This window comes from Mytilus californianus, unplaced genomic scaffold (genome assembly GCF_021869535.1).
Source record: "Mytilus californianus isolate M0D057914Y unplaced genomic scaffold, xbMytCali1.0.p SCAF_11, whole genome shotgun sequence".
In the NCBI taxonomy this organism is placed as follows: domain Eukaryota; kingdom Metazoa; phylum Mollusca; class Bivalvia; order Mytilida; family Mytilidae; genus Mytilus; species Mytilus californianus.
Genome location: NW_026262593.1, coordinates 45729978 through 45751700, shown reverse-complemented (window position 1 = coordinate 45751700; position 21723 = coordinate 45729978). Strand labels below are relative to the sequence as shown.

Genomic DNA, 21723 nt, shown 5'->3' with positions numbered 1-21723 from the left:
GGAGATAATTCAAGTTGAATCATGCATATTACATATAACATAAACCGAAACTAACGTCGGAAACTGCTATCCCCGCGATATAACCTTTTTGTGCTGAAGCGGCGTAAAGCAAAACACAAATCATGCAACCAATCTGAAACTGCCTAACGTATAGATTATGGCGAAAGTGAAGACGTCTTGTATTAGTAGGACATTTCATAGAGTCACTGAAAATGTGAATTAAACTGTTACGTTCTCAAACATGTATACGTATTGGTTGGAAGGAAAAACATAGTTTCTATATTAAACAATAACCATATTGCTTTTTCTTTTGCTTTATTAGATATCCCATGTATCTGCTCTCAACGTTGGATACTTTCATATTTTGTTTTTATCGGCATTACGTTGCAAAATGCTTTAAGATCCAACTTGAGTGTGGCCATAGTATGTATGGTGAAAACTGGTAACATTTCATCGGAAACTCGTTTTAACAATAGTTTCCCTGAGCACTGCGCGGAACATATGGATGGCCAAATTCCTATTGAGGTAATGTCTTAGTTTATAGGTATGTAATTCGTGGTGTACACATTTTGGTATTTAATTGTCCCTTAAGATCAATGAACAGTAAAGTACATATCTTTATGTTATTTTCAATTCAAAAGATATCCTGCAAATAAACATTGGAACTGTAGCAAAAAGCATACTTCACCGACGTTAATGGGATTTGTAATGTTTATAAAAATATATAGGAAAAGTAATTTTTATTTGCACATTTTATAGTTTCATAGATATAAGAAGATGTGGTATGAATGCCAATGAGACAACTCTCCATCCAAGTCGAAATTTATAAAAGTAAACCATTATAGGTCAAAGTACGGTCTTCAACACGGAGCCTTGGCTCACACCAAACAGCAAGCTATAAAGGGCCCCAAAAAGTTCTAGTGTAAAACCATTCAAACGGGAAAACCAACGGTCTAATCTATATAAAAACGAGAAACGAGAAACATATATGAATTTTTATAAAGGTTTAATAGAATTTAAAAAAAAACCCAGCTTTTGTTTTATCATTGTATAAGAAGGAATACAAAAACACCAACAAATAGGGTCACCGACTTTTAGAAACTTAAAACATTTGAAAAAAAAACAGAACAATGGTTGCAGGATAAGGCCATTTCACGTTTTCGCCCTTCAAACTCTCTTGTGCAAAAACGCGAAATCGTTTCCGCTCTTTTGCAGTTTTGCGATTTCGCGTTTTCGCGATTTCTTGTATTTTCTTAATATCGCGATTTTGTAATTTCGCGTTTTTGCAATATGCGATTTAGCATTTGTCAATTACTGCCTTCTTGTGTCAATCATTTCGTATCTTTGATTTGATTGGATAATGATTAACAATTTGAAGAAATTAAACTGACTGGATATTTTTGCGATCTTGCAAAATGAAAGGCTAGTGTTGGTGAAAACGCGAAAACGCGAAAACGTAAAATTGCAAAAACGCGAAATTGCGAAAACACGAACACGCGAATTCGCGCATAGACAAGAAAACGCGAAATCGAGAAAATGCGAAAACGCGAATTAGCTAAAACCCGAAAACACAAAAACGAAGACGCGAAAGCGTGAAGTCGAAAACGCGAAAGCGCGAAGTCGAAAAAGCGAAAGCGCGATGTCGAAAATGCGAAAATGAGAAATGAAACCTTTCATGTTTCTACGTTTTCGCGGTAAATGTGTTGTGTTTTTTGCGTTTTTACCCTATAAAATATTAAAAGCTGAAAGGCGAAATCGCGAATTGACCTTATCTGGCCACCGTACAAAACATCTCAATGCGTCTTTTGTTTAAATGAATTCACAATCTATGAGAGAACCATGCAAAAAGCTTAGGAGTAGGTCAATATTTTAACCAATTGTAATGAAATTTTTTCACATATGTTATGATAGTCGATAGAAAAAAATGTTAACTTTAAAATTTGATCTCTTGCTTCTATAAGATTTTGCAGCGCAATCTACTGGAAAATATGAAAAAAGGCATTGCGTTTTCAGATGATGGATACTAGTATTGTGAAGGTTTTTAATGTCGTTAAACCCTTATATAAATGCACTATCTGTTACCACTAACAGACTTTTGAATTTCACATAATTATGGTAAAAATATCATTCACCACAAAAAAAAAAGAAAAAAAAAGAAAACAATTAATATCCACATCTTTCAATGATTAGCAGAATAGTAAGCTATAAAAGGGCCCTTAGCAAACAAACAGCCAAGAATTTTCTATCAACATGACTGGTTCCTTAATTATAACTGGGTAGTTAAAGCGAGAAAGTAACCATGGTTAATTTAGATACGATCCATGTCCTTGATATTTTAAACATACGTAATCTTAGCGGCTATCAATTGAACACGCAGTTAGATATTTAAATATTGTTTTATATCGGTACTTATACTAATTTTGTTTTAAAACACAACTTAGAATGAAATGCTGAACAGTTTATGTTATGTTCTTTTTCACGACTTCACGAGTTCAACCGAACATAAAGCATTTCTTTTCTATACAAGGCTCAATGACACAAAACACAAATGTTCTATGGAATGTAGGTTTGCAGCATCCAGTCATTTAATAATACAATCGAAACATAATAACAACATGTAAACAAAAATTTAGAAGGGCAGGTGTTACGCAAAACACAGTCTTTATCACATTCTCTTCACTAGAAGTATGATCAACAGCCTGCACAATCTACAAAATACAATTACAAAATATCAGAAACAATTCACAACTAAATTAATGAAAACAGAAAATTGAATAAATACTGTAAATTGGGCAGTGTATATGTGCATTTATTGAATTGTACAATTCTTTAAGAATTGTCGTATACGTGTGAAAGACAGTACCTATAAAACAAAATTGTTTTTTAAACAAAATAAAAAAGTCAAACAGACCTTTAGTCTAGACTGGTTGAATGCAAACCGTCGAATGATTTAAATTCCCGCTTAGTGTGCAAATTACTACGCATAACGGTACTCGTTATGCCTTGTAACGAAAAGAAATTTATGTCCTACAGCCAGTCGACACCTTGTACTTATTTGTCGGTTTGGCACATGTTCATGCTTTCTCAGACTGTTTATGACGTCTTTACACAAAAACAGTTTGCTATGTACTGATTGATAACTTTAGTATGGAAGATCATGATGTGGGTTGAGTTGTAATTGGGTTGAACTAGCTTTTAGTAGCTGCGAGTAGTCTAAGAACGGTATTTTGTGTCTTTAGGATTTATGTTAGTTGTTCTGTGTGCTTCGTGCCGATCTGTCGAGTAATGCTGTTACGAACTGATATTAAAGTTGGTTCTTGTGAGGTGCTGTTACGCCACTGTCATAGTTTAGGTGAGGGTTGAGTGTTCACAAACATGTTTTATTCCTCCATTCTATAAATGTCTGTGCAAAGTCAGGGCAATGTTATTCGTTGTTGTCTTTGGTTTCTGTCATATCATGTATGTTTTTCGTGTATTGCTTTTTTTCTCGTTCTATATAAATGTTCACGTTTTTCTTTCAGCCATAAAGATTATTGCCGAGAGAAATGAAACCCTCCGTAAACTAATTAACACATAGGAATCAAAGTGCATGAAATATAACGTTCCAGTTCGGTGTGTCTGAGAGTTTTCCTTTGGGGGGGTGGGGGGGTGGGGGGTGGGGGGGGGGGTTATTTTGTTTGTTTGTTTGTAAAGTATATAAAAAAGAAAAGTATGATTTACATCCCAAAAGCAGCTACATCTATAGCTTAACTCGAGCCCTTCGGCTTTTCCAACAATGAAACATATCACTTTGATTTTTTACAAATAAATAGACTATTTTTCTATTTCAACAGCACAATTATAAACAAGTCTGCTTGTTTTTCTCTGTGTATTTTTGTTGGAAACAGTTGAAATGATAGAATTTTAATTTTTGTCAATCGTAAACAAAAGAAATTAATTGAGCAATATTTATTCATCAAAAGATTGTTAAATGATTGATTTGAAAAGAAGCTAAACTGTTATCTTTCGTCCCTCTTTTATTTAATAATAATATGAAGTTTGCCTTTCTGTGTAAATTTTAAAAAATGCACCAATTTCAGATCACTGAATTTTGTTTAAATAATTATAAGTCTGGCCCTCTATTGTATAGAGAAGATTGATATAAATGGAAATCTTTAATAAATCTGATGGAAATAATACAGAACAGACATTTGCTTTACATTTTTATTTTTTTTTTAGCAAACTTATTATATTTTAGGGATGTTATAGAAATAATAAATGTTGGAGACTTCATGACACCACTCATCATGCTCAAAGTACTCATGTTTTCTTTCATAACGTGTTCAATATAATTGAAAGTGCAGCATTGTTTGCCATTTTTTAAATACTGAATGATTTTATCAAATGACGAATTAAAGGATACATGGGATGTAAGCCAGAAAAAAAAAATACCCAACGCAATTTAGTTTGTTTGTAACATTATAAAAGTATTGCAAATTACTTGATTTTCATTTTTTGAAGTAACGTTGTAAATATATACTTTTGTTATTTTCACGTCACGTACTATCAACCATATGATCTATTATTATCTATTTTCGTTTTAACGTTATTATTTGCGTCTTCCTTAAGGCTACAGGTCTTGACTAGTACATGAAGTAGTATCTTATCGGTCAAAAATTTTCTATTTTTTTTCCAGAATGCAGAATTTGATTGGGACAAATCAACTCAAGCAAAGTTACTGTCCTCCTTTTTCTATGGGTATATATGCACCCAAATTATTGGAGGTTGGTTGTCAGATACATATGGTGGCAGAAGAGTTTTTGGCATTGCTTTGATAATATCTGGCATTTGCTCACTTGTGACACCAGTTTGTGCCAGAACATCAGTGTATGCAGTATTTGTAGTACGTGTTATATTAGGACTTTCTTCAGTGAGTACATACATAGATAAAAAATTCTGGTTTACTGTATTGATATTTTTAGATGAAAAAAAACACGACAGATGTTATATATATAATCAAAACACGTTTTATTTTTAAACTTAATACATTTGTTTACGTGTCCTTATTTGACTAATTATTTTGATTGCATTCTATTTTTCTCCTAAAATTGTTTGAACGATAGCTTTATTATATTTGCAGGGAGTTGTTCTTCCTTCTGGAAATTCAATTATTGGTCGCTGGGCACCTCTTTTTGAAAAGAGCAAACTGACGTCTTTCGCATGCTTAGGTAAGGAATGTACATTTATATAATGAGCTTGAATGCTAAATATAGAATGTAGCTATGATAAAAAGTGTTTTGCTTTGTACATATTTAAGAAATATCGATAATACTGTTTGTGAGGGTTCTATAACGGACCTTTTACGTTGTAACTACCAGAGGGGCATTTATGTTCCTAAGACTCTGTTTTCAAAATGTGTGCCCTTTATTTTTATTTTATTACAGAATGATTGTAATGTAATACCAGTAAATGTTGGTCGTCTCGAATACTTTCTGTATGTTTTACAGTAATTTAAGTCGCTAATTATAACAATCATTCTGTAATCACAGAGAGACAAGAGCATATCTATGAAATAGACTGAACCCGATTAAAATATTTTTCTGTCGATATGTTCTTTATATAATACTCAGCTAAAAAATTAGCAAGCGCTTAAAATTATATTAAGACATTTAAATAGTCTGAGGTCAAAATTGTTTCACAACTAGAAATTCTACAATACATTTCATATAAAAAACACATAGTTTTTAATTAATTGTCATTTATTGTCCAATTTGAGTGGAATTTTTACCAAAAGTCACAAAAAAGATCAAGCCAAGATTATTTGCCAATATTTTATTGGTTTCTAATCTTAAAGAAAACATTGTCTTAATATGACAAATCTTTAATTCTTCACGAAAAAAACCCATATCTAAAAGAAACAAATTCAATATTTGTATTTAAATAATGATTTTTTAGTAAAGACAGGTAAGAAAAATAGCCCATATTAGCATTAAAACTGAATTCAATAACGAGTTAACAGTTGATATTTAAAGGAGCATTAGCTACAAATGTACCATTTAGACAAAAATTTGAAGTAATATTCTTTTTTCTTTTAAGTATCAATAAAAGTGGAATTTTGAAATAATAATTCGTTATAAGATTTCAGTGTGGCCCAAATTTGTCTGAATAAGCTGAAAAACATCGCTGATGTATTATTGACTTGCAAGTCAATAATTTAACCTCATGTAATTCGTAATCATGTGACCTTCAATTCAATCCCTTAGCTGGAGATGGATTAAGCATGTACTAGGCGTGTTCAGCTATTTAAAGGTAAGAATGTCAACATTCAACGATTAACATATTTTTCAACCTATAATAATTGCACGTGCTCGCCATATATTTATATTTATATTTGTGTTTATATCGGGTTATAAGACCGTCGGCAGTCTCCGGAGGTCATCTCCATGTGTTTCATATGAAATATATATTGGAATTTTTGAATGGTAAAACACTTTTGACTGTAGTATCGTTTGTAGTTTTATAAAATGTATACGTTTTCGAAATTTGTCTTATATTTTGATATATTTTTTTTTGCTGTACGCATTGGATATACGTACGACTATACTTCCAAAAGATTAGAAAATAAGAATTCTGATTTGAAGCCAAACTTAAATGCTGAGTAATTCTGTTTTCAGGAGTGGCATTTGGTATTGTGATATCATTTATAACATCTGGTTACCTTTGTAAGCATGGCTTTGACAATGGCTGGGGATCCATTTTCTACTTGACCGGTAAGTATTTATTAATATTATGTTTAAATTCTATCATTGTTTTGTTATGCACAGTACACTTTTTAATATTTAATTTAAATCCCTATATAAACATTTCCCCATACAAATTCTTCACTATTGTTATAAAAACAACGTAAAGAAAGTCAAAATGTATGGATCATTGCACAACATTAAACCGAACATTACAACAAATTCTTAACATAGTCAAATTATGCAAGGGCAAAAACACTGGCTAGCGGATTTGCTTCAAAGCAAAAGAAAATTATAGAGCTACAGTAATCAAGAAGATTGGCATTTTTCAAAGAGAATAAAAGGACACGTATGGTTTACGTCAATGAAAAAGTAAACTTAAAGTAAAAAAGAGTTAAGTAAATAGTAAAAACTATGTATTTTCGGAAAAAGTAGTGAATAAATATTTACAGAGACTGCCTGCTTGCAATACTTGATTCTTTTAAGGAAAAAAGCATAAAAGTACGACTAACGACAACCATCATGGATATTCCTAACTGGGGACTCGATTAAAAAGAAAAATTAAGGTAACAAACAAACACTAAGGAAATCGTGTGATCTTCAAAAGGAGCTAGACCGGTAAGTGTCTCCTGTTATACATGCTTCATCTTTCATGTGTATCCACGCTCAGTCAAAATGAGTCATACTGGCTAAAGTTACGGATCAGACTACTACTCTAGTATCTGAAGATCTAAGACAGCCACAAAACTTCGCTAGTGAGCTGAAACACATTTTAAACAACGTGTTGTAAACCCAGGTTTAACCCACCGTGTTCTTTGAAAATTCCCTGTACCGAGTCAGGAATATAGCAGTTTTTTCACTTTTTTATGTTGATTGATAGAGTTAGATTTTGTCAGTTTTTATGGATTTCCCCGTTTTGAATTTGCCTTAGAGTTTGGTATTTTTGCTACACTTTTTTTATTAAAACTATCTAAATCAAATAACGAGAGTTGATAGCAAGCGATAACCAATTCTTACGAGTTGTTAAACCCATTTCTCTTATTTTAAACATTCTCTTTGTGTTACATAGTATCCGTTAACTCCTTGATTTAGTCTTTGGCACAAACCAGTATGACGTCATATGTCCTGTTCCGGCATCAAACTTTGACATTATACATTTTAAAAGTGTTTTGAACGCTTCAGAATGTAATAAAATTTGACAAAAATAAAATTTGGAGTGTTTCGTATATTATTAAAGAAACCTCAGATCTCCATTGCCCTCGGTGAAAATGAATATCATCGTATTGACCTTTAAAGTCAATGACCTAACGAATAGCCAATGAAAATTTCGTAATATCATTTCATGATCCTGGATAAGCCAAAAAAATTAACAAATTTTTTGTATCACTAAATCGTATCACTCATTCGTTGAAACGAGAAATATCTTTGCATGCGAGAAAAAGATAACCAGTCGCAAACAGAAGAGAAACGAATTTTAGACAACATCTTTTATATATCATTTCAGGTGGATTAACAGTTTTATGGGCTATAGCATGGTTTCTGATTGTACATGACACACCAGACACAAATCAATGGATTTCCAAAGAAGAACTAAATTATATTAAATCAAATATACAATTTGACACAAGCAAACGGGTAATATTTGTATTCGTCCTTATCAGTTCATTTCCAAACTTGTTTTGGTAAGGGTCATGTTGCTCAGTCTTCAGTTTTGTAGAATGTTGTTTTTCGTTTCTTCGTTTTTTGTCGAGCCTGCGACTTTTGTCGCAGAAAGCTCGACATAGGGATAGTGATCCGGCGGCGGCGGCGGCGGCGGCGGCGGCGGCGTTAGCTAACTTCTTAAAAGCTTTATATTTTAGAAGGTGGAAGGACTGGATGCTTCATACTTTGTATATGGATGCCTCATGTTACGAAGTTTCCGTCAGTCACATGTCCAATGTCCTTGACCTCATTTTCATGGTTCAGTGACTACTTGAAAAAAAAGTTCAGATTTTTTGTAATGTTAGATTCTCTCTTATTATAAGTAATAGGATAACTATATTTGGTATGTGCGTACCTTGCAAGGTCCTCATGCTCGTCAGACAGTTTTCACTTGACCTCGACCTCATTTCATGGATCAGTGAACAAGGTTAAGTTTTGGTGGTCAAGTCCATATCTCAGATACTATAAGCAATAGGTCTAGTATATTCGGTGTATGGAAGGACTGTAAGGTGTACATGTCCAACTGGTAGGTGTCATCTGACCTTGACCTCATTTTCATGGTTCAGTGGTTATAGTTAAGTTTTTGTGTTTTGGTCTGTTTTTCTTATACTGTATGCCATAGGTCTACTATATTTGGTGTATGGAATGATTGTAAGGTGTACATGTCTAGCGGGCAGGTGTCATCTGACCTTGACCTCATTTTCATGGTTCAGTGGTCAAAGTTAAGTTTTTTGAGTAATGGTCTTTTTTTCTAATACTATATATGCAATAGTTCAACTATATTTGGTGTATGGAAATATTTTATGATCTATTTGGCAGTCACGCAGGTTTTATTTGACCTTGACCTCATTTTCAAGGTTCATTGCTCAGTGTTAAGTTTTTGTGTTTTGGTCTGTTTTTCTTAAACTATAAGCAATAGGTCAACTATATTTGTTGTATGGAAGAATTGTTAGCTGTACATACCTGCCTAGCATGGTTCATCTTACCTTGACCTCATTTTCATGGTTCATTGGTCAATGTTTAGTTTACTTGGTTAATGTTAAGTTTATGTGACAGTTGTAATAAAGCTTTATATTTAGGACTATCAACATAATATCAATGATTAGTAAAGAAGGCGAGACATTTCAGCGTGTGCACTCTTGTCTTTTTTTGCCATAGTGTAGTCGATATTTCTTCGACTCATGATTTCTGTTTTCCATTAGGAGTCTTCTGTCTCTTGTTTATTTTAGAAGACTGTGAGATCAAATGAAAAATAGAACATTGAAAACCTTTTAAATTTGCGTTCTTTGAGTGGTCATATGAGTGACACATGTTATTCGTATCAGGTGTTCCTCCTTTTACAATATTTGGTAATATCATCATAAAGTTAAGAATACAATGTAAGCGAGAGTATAGTGATACAATGAAACATTCTGCAGCATCAGGCTTATCTTTAATCTCTAAAGCATAATCGAAACATATCATTGTCAATTTGCTAATTTCTTCTGTTACCTATTTTAACATCGGACTCGGACTTCTTTTAAATTGAATTTTACTGTGCATATTGATGTGTGTTTGTTTATTCTACATTATATAGAGGTATAGGGGGAGGGTTGAAAATTCGCTAAACATGTTTAATTCCGCCGCATTTTTGCGCTTGTCCCAAGTCAGGAGCCTCAGGCCTTTGTTAGTCTTGTATGTTTTTTTAAATTTTGGTTCATTTATATGTTTCGGAGTTTAGTGTGACGTCCATTTTCGCTGAACTAGTGCACATTTTTGTTTATGGGCCAGCTAAAGCCAACCTCCGGGCTCGGGATTTTCTTTGTGTGTTGAAGACCCATTGGTTGCATTGGGCTCTTTTCTGCTCTTTGGTTGGGTTGTTGTCTCTTTTGACACATTTCCCGTTTCCATTCTAAATTTTATATGACCAGCTGACTTTGATTGATACTTTCTTTTTTGGCTAAATGCATTGTTTTTAAGTTTATTTGATTATTTTTCCCATTTTAAGTTTAAGACATGAAGGGATCGACACTTTCATATGAAATTTTAAAAGTAACTAGCTATTTTGTCATCCTGGCTGTTATATTTTACGATGAATACATTTTATATTTAAAATTCAGACAAAAACAAAATAACTCTTAGTATTGTTCAAAGATTCGGTCTAGACAAACAAGCTGCATACTACAATCTTATTTCCTATCCGAGTTTTAGATTTATTGAAGGAGTGTTGCTGCTTCAGAAAAGGTATTATCATTATTTGTTTTAAAGGTAACGCTGACGTTATATCTTCGATAGTTATGCGGACTCTTTCATGACTTGTTTGGTTGAAATTGATATTTGATTTTTTGTTCGCAGTCAACCACATTTATGTTCCATTTTGTCGTGGCAACAGACTCGTTATCGTTTCTCTGTTTTCCCAATAGTGAACGTTCCATTGCTATTTAGCAACGTTCAAGCAGCACCTGCGTATTGAGTATATATCTCTAAGTTGATACGATATTCCAGAGCTTGCATTTCCTATCATGATTTCCTTGATAAAGGGTTGCTGCTTACAAGGAAGCTATTGAACCAAGAATTCCAAGTGGTGAAGTTGAAGTCACCCTTTCGAACATTTTACGGATGCATCGCGAGTTGGTTGACCGCTATGGAATATCTATTTCACAGATGACAACCGATATGTTCCAATTGTTGTTACCACAATCACGTCCTCTTTTCCTCGAATATGACTTACCGAATTACACTTTTCATCGGATTTGTACTTACATGACCAACACGATGGGTGTCACAACTGGTGCAGGATATGCTTACCCTTTCTTGAGCACCTGACCTCAAGCCGTTTTTGGTGGGTTTCGTGTTGCTCAGTCTTTAGTTTTCTATTTTGTGTTTTGTGTACTGTTGTTTGTCTTTTTGTCGTTTTTTGTTTTTGCCGTGGCATTGTCAGTTTTTTATCGACTTTGGATATCTTTCGCCTCTCTTTTATGACTAACTCTGAAAACAGCTCATCATCGGCTTTATACATGAGATGAACAACATGTGAAAAGGAACTACTTACTGAGCACTGAGTTCGTCCATGCCGTTTGTCAAGTGTGGTGTTGCTAAAGATTTCGTTTACTATTTTGCGGACTGTTGTTCGGTTTTCCTTTTCTTCTACAGAGAATGTTGTCTGTCGTATCCCCAATGCCGCTTTTGGTTTCTCAAATTGCTAAGGATAAAGGTTATATTTATTGACCTCTGATGTATTATATAAAAAAACGTGCAATTCAAAGAAACCCAGAAAAGAGTGAAAACAATTCTGTTGAATCTCTTAACAGAAGGGTGTTCATATTAGAAAAAAATGCTGAAAGATACAAATACAATATATTTTGAAAGTCTTGAGAACATCTACTTTAGATTTCATTGTTCTTAAAAAAAATTGCAATTTCTAGAAGACGTTTTAATAATATATGTTTTTCCTTTTAGACTGCTGTTGTTCCATGGTGTCGGATCGCGACAAATCCTGCATTTCTCGCAATTCTCGTAGCTCACTTTTGTGTAAACTGGGTATTATATGCGTTAGTAACAAGCATTCCAATTTTTATGAAGACAGTTTTAAGATATGATATAAAAAGTGTGAGTATTTACCAACATTCATATTTAAATGTAACAGGAAAAATGGAAACGTTTCTGTGAATTGCGTGCTTCTTTCTTGATTATTATATTTTTCATGTAAACTGTGAGTTTTGTTCAAACTTGGCATAAAAAAGTTTGAAATTCTAAATTTAACTTGGAAATTATCGTCGAAATAATGAAACAAAACTTTTTTTAATAATGAAATTTGCCGAATATTCCGTGCAATAACTCATTTTCTGAATTCCTTGATACGGACTTCTTGAGATATTTTACATATCTACCAACATTTTGATATTTTCTTCTTCTGGACCACATGATTTCGGTGTTTATTTTTTTTTATCTATAACAAATCCGTAAAATAACAAATGATATCACGCTTATGAGTTTTCTATTACATATTCTATTTATATAGCATTGTCTTATTTTATTAATTTCTCTCAAATTATTATGGTTTGCATTTCAGAATGGAGCTTTATCGTCATTGCCTTTTGTTTGTCAAGTACTAACTGGATTCTTGCTCAGCCAATTTGTAGACTTCCTGCGAAAAAAAAGTTTAATTTCGACTACAATAATAAGACGCGTATGTTCCTGTTTAGGTATTAAGTAATTATATATATCGTAATCATATCTTATAATAATCATATTGTATGTGAACGGGATTTTATTTTTGAATAATAACATTACATTATGTTCCATAGATGACAACAATTGAGAGGCAATCCAAAATTAATTTTCATTTCTCAATAAAATACCTGTACCAAGTCAGGAATATTGCAATTGTTTTTCACCTGTTCCGTTGATTTTCCCTTTTTGAATTTGCCTTAGATTTCGGTATTTTTGTTAGATTTCTTTCCCCTGAACTACTTAACAACAATTTGTTATAGCATGTTATTTAATGGTTGTAGCATAAAAATGTAAATACTCAGGTATACGAATGGAATGCTTCAATTTCATTTTATTCATTTTTTAGAGTGGTAAAGCGTTGATCGTGCGCATTTTTGTTTTGTATGAAGCACTTCCGCTTCCGATGACTTCACTAATATAAAAACAAGAGACAAGTGTTAAGGAACAGTTTAATACGAAACGCTATTGCTATTTAGATTCACTTTAGTGGTTAATCTTATATTTACCACTCGTGATTTTCCGCGGTATGCTTTTAGTCAATGATAAAACAACAATTGTATAGTCATGTATATATTATAGATATGAAACTAAATCGATTCTGTTATTCTGATGTTTGCGTTATTTTATCAGGTTTTGTTGGAAGTGGAGTGTTTCTTATAGGAACTGGTTTTACATCATGTGAAGATCGTGAAATTGCTGTGGTTCTATTGTCTTTAGCATTTCTGTTTGCTGGTTTCCACAATGCTGGATGCCTTGTTAACAATATCGATATAGGACAAAAGTAAGTAAATGAAATGTGCTTCGAGTTTTCACTCGTATATAAATGTTTAGACTGACGCTTTCTAAAATAGTTAAAAATACTAAAAATTAAAATTAAAATAATACAAATTATCTGCAAACGCTACAGTTGAAAAAAACAAAATATGGTTGCATTCACATGAACAAGAACATTTACAGTTCAGAATTTTGTCTGTAAATTTACAGTGTTTTATTTATATCTTCTTAATGGATTTATGAGATTTGAATATCGGTAAACTACTGTTGCCTCTAGTTTAGACTCTAGCCTCTGTGTTTTGTGTACGGTTGTTTGTCTGTTGGTCTTGAAGCCATGGCGTTGTCAGTTTATTTTCGACTTGTGAGTTTGAATGTCCGTTGGTATCTTTCGTCTCTCTTCAATATAAACTATTATATCATTAACTCCATCTATAAAGAAACATTAATATATCTTAACACCTTAATCTTATGATAATCCAAGAACATAAACAATAAATGACAAAGCATAAACAAGTAAATAAAAGTTGCAAGTGATGTTTTTCGGTATCAAAGCTTACATGTACTTGCAGGTATGCGGGCACCTTATTTGGGCTAACCAATACACTAGCTACTGTTCCTGGCATGGTGGCACCAATTGTAACAAGTATATTAACACCAAATGTAAGTAAAATGATTACACTTATGCATGATTTACTACAATAAGGAAGTAATCTGTAAGTACATACTGATATTTCAACAATTCAATACGTATATTCCAAAAATTGTTTTTACAATTGTATGATCAGTGCTAGATAAATAGTTGTAGCTGGCTCGTTACCATTAATGACATTTTCCGGTAAACTGTTATTGTAGTAACATTAATAAAGTTATTACTGGCCGGAAAATCCGTAGAGACCCACAGACCTTATTGAGGAAATAAGTCAATCATTCACAATTAAGATCGGAGTCGAACGAACGAACGGGACATAGGAAAGTAAAATACAGTATGTAAGGATACTATTTGTAACAAGAAGCACATTTTGCATTGAAGATATTTAATGTAATTTAAAGGAAATTTTCTCGAATGTTTTGTAGTGACAAAATTTCGCAAATGTAAACTATACGTAAATTCTTGTATTGAAACTTGACTGCACTCTTTGCAATACAATTTTCACTTAATTGCACAAAAAATACTGGACATAGAATGCGAAAGATTTAAAAAAAAAACGTAAAAGTAACAAATACACACAAAAATGTATGTCAATTAGTCTGTTTCGACTTTTTTGAAGGGTACTCTAAATATAGTCATATTCATTATACATTAAAAAACAACGAACAGTGAATGTCAACATGCGAATCGTGCATAGCCAACTACCATTACAATGATGTAAATATATATGTTACCCAGTCTTAATCCCTTAATTTCATGTCTAATTTATTTTTTGTAACTGTCGTATAATGTACATCTTTAGTGATAAAAGTTTTTAGAAATGCCCAATAATATTTTTAGAGGTTTCTAGATTTGATATTCAGTACATGCCTAGAAAGAAATTATTCAAACCCTGAGAAAGTCTATATAAGATTTGTGTATTGTGTAATATGTTTTGATATCAACATGTTAGGGGTAACATTGACAGTTATTGTTTTTAGGATACAGCTGAAGAGTGGAGAAATATGTTTCATGTGTGTGCTGGAGTATGCCTGCTTGGAATTGTTGTTTTTGGATGCTTGGCAAGTGGAGAAGTTCAAGAATGGGCCAAAGATCAAACTGAAATTAATATTGAAAAACCTAAAAATATTGATAAAAATGAGAATACTAAATTTTAAAGTTGCAAAATGCTAGTAAGGTTTTTAATTAAAAAAAGTTCATGATGTTTGGAATACTAGATTAACAATGATCGATTCATTGAAAAGCAAATATGAACATTTGGTTATGAGCTAGCTATAAAACCAGGTTTAATCCATCATTTCCTACATAAAGAAATGCCTGTACTAAGTCAGGAATATGACAGTTGTTTTCCATTCGTTTGATGTGTTTGAGCTTTTGATTTTGCCATTTGATAAGGGCTTTTCGATTTGAATTTTCCTTGGAGTTCGGTATTTTTGTTATTTTACTTTTATATGTGACCAAGGATAACGATCGTTTGAAAAAGTAATACAAACTGTTGTACTGGCCCTCAAATGAGTATATAGAACAAAATTTCTATAAAACAAGCGTTCAATAAATGATATTATGTCACACTGTTGTCTAAGATGCTCATTTTTCATTGATTACATAGATTTGTATCCATGCATATGATATATTAGGGTACACATTAAGTATTGATGTATATTTGAAAAAAAAAAATTCTATTAAAATATTTGATTTTTAATTTCTATCTGTATTATTTGTGTACTTTTTTTCGAGAATCCTATCAAAAAGAATAAAAGTTATAAGACGAAACACACCATGACAAGAGAATAAAAGAAAAGATAAACTAAAGTGAGCAAAACATTACAGTGAAAACGACCAAAAACCTATGTTAAATCTAGGTTTCTGTAATCAATAGACATTTATTGCTCAATAAGCATTACCCATTGTGTTGCTGATGAAAACAATGTTTGACGCCATATAGCACAATAATGACAGAAGGGGGTTTGGGATTCTGATTTCAATTAGAACAGATGTGTACCATTAAATACTATTTTCAACTCTGTGGTGTTGAATTTTTGCTATACCTTTAAATAAATTTGGTTTGTAGTTGATAGTACCTACCGTATATAGTAAACATTTTCTCGATATAGTAAAAAATAATTAAAATATAAACCCAAGGGTAAACAAAATGGAAACAACACAGTAAAAACCTATTGCATCCGAATCGCACATCAGGACCCACCTGCATCAGGAACACCCAAAGTAAAAAATCTGATAGCGGGATTCATAAATACCAAGTCACGTCAAAAGTCATACGACGAAAAAAAACTAAAAAAACCTTCACAGCAGGAAAGTAAATAAAGGAAAAACAATAAAGTAAATGAGAAGATAGACCACTTTAGCACCTAAATTCTGTAACTGAAGACCATCTTGTATTATTTGTGCACTTTACAAACTGAATATGTATCTGTTAGTTCTTGGTACTTTCCGATGAACTTTCTGAGAAAAGGGACGAGAATTTCTTTTAAAAAACCCTGGGTCATTAATTTTGTGCTCAGACACCGATAACGTTTTATAGCGGCTGCAAGCTCTTGAATATCATATGAGTTGAGAAATATATTCTCCATACGCGGGTGAAGTTGGTTTGTTGCTACTAAGGTGAGGATCTGCAATCCTGTACATCAGAGTAACAAAACAAAACTCAAACAGAAAGATGCATCTGTAGGCATTACTTGCAGCATTTGTCACCACATGAACAGCTTTCTCCTAAAGATATACACGGCTAAACACTTCAGATTTCACAGTTTATTTGGTCGCATAAAAACTATCATTGGGATAGGAAAGATCTTGGATAGTTTATGTTTCTTTTTAACTGATTTCCAATGCACAAAATGACATCAAAGCTGTTTTTTTTTACAGATGAGCAAAAAGTTAATACACATAGAGTCCTTTTTCGCCAACGGCGACAACAGGTCTAATAATCACCTAATTCCACCATTCAGCCCGTCCGTCCATCCGTTCGAAAGACACTTGGGTAGAAAACAGTCATAACAGTTTTATTGGCTTCTATGAAAGAGAATGATTTAATATTGGGTCTGCAGCTTGATAATGTTTAGTTGAAGCGGGTAAATTTTTTTTTCCTCCACCGTGCAGCCCCTTCCTGTTTGTCTATAGTTAGAAAAAAATGTCATGGCAAAAATTGTAGGGAATGATCAGTTCTGCTTCAGTATACATGCTACCTCAATAATTGATGAAAAATGCAGGTTCAGACATGGTAATGGTCATGTTCTGTTTATTTTCAGTAAAACATATAACCAGGGAAACACAGAAGCTTACAATCTTAAAAAGGGTATCTGTGATCCTAGTCCTGATGCTATTTTTGCCATTTTAACTGTTATTCCTTTAAAAAATATATAAAAGCTTTAAAATATGTCTGTCATGAGCCTACATATGTTCATCAAGAGTTTTTCATCTTTTTTTTATCAAGATGACCATTTGGTAAAAGGTTATGCCGAGTCAATCAATATCGCAACATTTATTTTCAACATGTCATAGAATCTAATAGTACTGCAACCAAAGAAAATATGTTTTTTTTTGTACCAGAAGAACACACACATATATTGTACATTGTTAGAAAGAGGAAAATGTGTTCAATAAGAAAAGTTTGGTCGTACAAACCCAGTATGGTCGCATATTTGTAAAATTGAAGTCAAAGGTCTAACCTTGAATATATCAAAATGCAAACATGAGACAAACAGATGAAATTTTCTGAGATATATTCAATAAAATGCTACAAAAACGATTTTATCACAAGTATAAACTGGAAAGGATGTCAAAACGACAAGTTTGACTATTTGTATGAAGGACAATCATTTCAAAATGGCGGTAATCTTAACCTTCTGATTTTTTCCAATTATGACATAAAAAATGTAGATGTGGCCTTGACCTTTTCACACCGATTAGATTTTGTATTGCCTATCCTTTTTCAGTACAACATATAACAAAATTATTATTATAAATCTGTAATACATCAGTTTCTCAAAATATTTCAGGTATTTTTAACCTTTCAACAAAATAATATTTTGACACCCGTATCTTTCAGCAGATTGAATAGACCGTTTGCTGTCAAAACATAAACAATTGTAGAAGCATTGGCAATATATGATTTCTTATTCGGAATTACATGTAGAACCAAGTCTCTAAAGTTTTAAATTTCTTATCAGAAAAAACTGTACCAATTCTCGGACCATAGAGCAGTAGCATAAGACTAAAATAACTGCTCCTCATTTAATTTATCCTTGATATTAGACCTACTTTCAAGTTGATGTAATTCTGAAAGTGTTTACAAAGACTTCAATTCCATTGGATGCATTGGTATCCCCTATAGTAAGGTCAGAGCTTTACTTTTTTTGACATTCCGTGGTGACGCTGTGCCTGAATTGTTTACTGTGAACTGATTACTTTGCTCTGAAGTCTGCCAGACAAATATCTATCCGGGGTATCCCAGGGCAAAATTGATCGGTATAGGTGTCGAGGATGTGCCACATAAGAAAACCCTTCGTATGCAAATACAGGTCGTCATTAACAATGTCAATAACTTCTTCTTAATGCATGCTGATTGGTAGACCACTTTGAAGAAAAAAATCTGCATTCGCGATTATCTTTCCATGGATAAAGCATTAATGTCATTTCAGCACCTCAATAGACTGGTCACACATTCAGGTGACTCAATTTTGTGCCGTTATCTGTCTCCTTTCAAGGTTTTGTTTAAAAGAGACCTGAGTCAATTTCAAAACTTCTAAGAGGATATTGAGAGCGTGTTTGTATCAATGCGGCAATTTATGGGGCTAAATTTGTTAAGATTGGTCACGATCTTCGTCATCTACTTCTAATATTAAGACACAACAATATTGCCTGTTAGTGTTTGTTTTAATAAAGAACTGATGCTACACATCTCTAGTATCCAAGGAAAACAGATTATCAAGAACACTTAGTTTTTGTGTAACTCTGTCGTACACCAAATTTCTAAGAATATCTATAGCTTCAAGTATATTTTACCGTGTATCGCATGCATATTACTTGCTTCATTGACCCACACTACATTTTCTCAGAATAATATCATTCATTTTTCTTTTGGGACTCGTATAGGAATAAACTTTAAAAGGATTACCAAAACTAGTCATTATCCAGAAAACATTCTTATCACAAGGATTACATTTAGTTAAACTATCATAAAAAAGTCATAAATCAAGCAAAAAAAAAATATAACTCATGAACAGAAAATAAAACAAAAGAACAACGATATATGATCAAAACACACTTCAACAACTCATATATATCCAATAAATCACAGATCATGTACAAACTCACCTCGAAAATATCAAATTAATTGTTGAACAAACGACCTAATATTGAACTTGATAAATGATTATTATAAAAATGAATCTGGTTGACGGATTCTATATTCGTAATGAAAAAAAGGCATGAATAAGTTTTCATTTCTGATTTTTTTTTACAAAACTATTCGGTAATATCCATTTAAATTTGCATGCATATCTCAATATCGTATCTTTGTATTTAAAATTCTGTTTTCAAATCATATCTTTTCTTGTTTTCAAAGAAAATTGCGTTGAATTTCTTATAAATATACTTCCAACTATGAGTTTAATAATGGTGTTCGAGAATAGTATTTTATATAAGTTCTCAGCATTCCAAGGACTCTTGATGAGTCTGAAGTTGAACAACACATTCATGTTTTCACTTTCAAATAGACTACCGAGAACCCAGAATTAAGGTACCCCGTAAACGGGTTAAATTACAATAATGTGACAAAGAAACTTTTTTACGACCAGACAAAAATTAAAATATCAATATTATTATTCTATCATTTTAAACAATTTCCAGCCGTGTGTTATTCTGGTACATTAAACTCGTTAATAAAGCATGTTTTTCGAGATCAGTTGTAGTACTATAAGTTTTATAACGCAGTTTCTGTGCTGATAATGTGAAGTGTCATACATACAAATTATAAGAAATGTACAATGATTTATGAAATATTATTCACTGAAGGATAAAATGTGGGTGTATTTTTTTTAGATTAATACAATTTGCTGTTGGTCTATAAAATTTAATGACAAATAAAAACTGTTTGGAGTAAGCTAAAACTATCTCATTTCCTCCATATTTTACTTCAATTTGACATGGTAATTAACAACATGAACAAACCCTTAGGATAAAATAATCAGAATTGCAAAATGACATCCGGTAAAGAGAATAATATGAATGCAAACCCATTTTCGCCCAGAAAATCCCAGGTAATATGGAAAGTTTCTTGAAATCCAAAGACTAATCCTGGAGAAGCTACTGGTAAAAGATACCGCAAATCACCTGTTGTCTTTGTTCTTGCGTATAGGATTTTTTTTTCATCGGAAACATTGAAACTGTATCGTATAACCGGATCCAGATGTCCTTTAAATTTAAATATATCCCGTATTAATGTATGTAGATACCTCAAGTGCCGACACCATTACTATTACAATTATACAGGAACAGACAACAAGAGTTGAATTCATTATTTTTTAATGGAAATTTATTCATATATTTTGAATTACTAGTAGGGATACTAAACTGCAATTTGAATTCAAAGTAAATGGCTGAACATAATTAATGGACTAACCATTTGTGTATTATTTTTAAACCGGTAATGAAAAATACCTTTGATCAGGACATAAACTCTTAACATAAGCAACACGACGGGTGCCACATGTGGAGCAGGATCTGCTTACCCTTCAGGAGACCTGAGATCACCCCCAGTTTTTGGTGGGGTTCGTGTTGCTTAGTCTTTAGTTTTCTATGTTGTGTCATCTGTACTATTATTTGTCTGTTTGTCTTTTTATTTTTGGCCATGGCGTTGTCAGTTTGTTTTCGATCTATGAGTTTGGCTGTCCCTCTGGTATCTTTCGTCCCTCTTTTAATCTAAAAACAAACTATTCTTTTACAACAAATTTTTTACAAGAAAATACTTTGTCTCAGCATTTTTGCACACATGTTTGGCAGATGTCAGATTTATTTGGTGACTAAATTAATGTTGTCATTTTTTCAAATACCTTTTTTAAGGACAATCCATGTCCTAGAACATTGAAACATTTGTTATCATGCTGGGCAATGAAACAAAATCAACATAAACACTGGTAATAAACGGTATTCAGTGTATTATTTTAAAAAAAATGACAATATGGCGTTCTTAAAACCAGATAAACAAGATAAATTGTTTTTGCTCTGGACATTAATATGGAATTCATTCAAGCCGAAGTCGTGTGTGTATATGTGTGTACGCAATACATGGAGATAGCAATTTTAAACAAAACTGGATATTAATTTCTACAGTTACGGTGATTAAACAATCATATTAGGTGCATGTGGTTGTTTCCATAGATTTTATAAGGATCTTTTTTTAGAAGAAAGTGTGTTCCATTATAAATCAAAATATTTGTAATTGTCCATATTAGGGAGAAGCATATCGGGATATTTGTCTATCGAAAACTTCAACCATAGAAATCATAAGACTTCGTGGGGAATCAGTAAAACGTTTAATTAAGTGATTTCACTGTATAATTTTGAAAACAACATTTTCCAAATGAATATTTAAAAAAAAACCGTATTACAAGGTTTTAGGTGAAAATATCTTCAAATGAAAAACCACAT

The 21723-nt window shown here is 32.4% G+C and overlaps 1 protein-coding gene across 1 annotated transcript in view; it reads left to right on the top strand.

The window, feature by feature from the left end:
• The first annotated feature begins 328 nt into the window (after positions 1-328).
• The window catches only part of LOC127720927 (uncharacterized transporter slc-17.2-like), a 207951-nt gene continuing 186556 nt past the window's right edge, over positions 329-21723 (top strand). The window contains exons 1-8 of the mRNA XM_052227663.1: positions 329-525; positions 4676-4909; positions 5120-5207; positions 6654-6749; positions 8224-8354; positions 11859-12008; positions 12472-12604; positions 13263-13413. Coding sequence (XP_052083623.1) covers positions 430-525; positions 4676-4909; positions 5120-5207; positions 6654-6749; positions 8224-8354; positions 11859-12008; positions 12472-12604; positions 13263-13413 — 1079 coding nt within the window. The 5' untranslated portion in view covers positions 329-429. The remainder of the gene's footprint in view (positions 526-4675; positions 4910-5119; positions 5208-6653; positions 6750-8223; positions 8355-11858; positions 12009-12471; positions 12605-13262; positions 13414-21723) is intronic.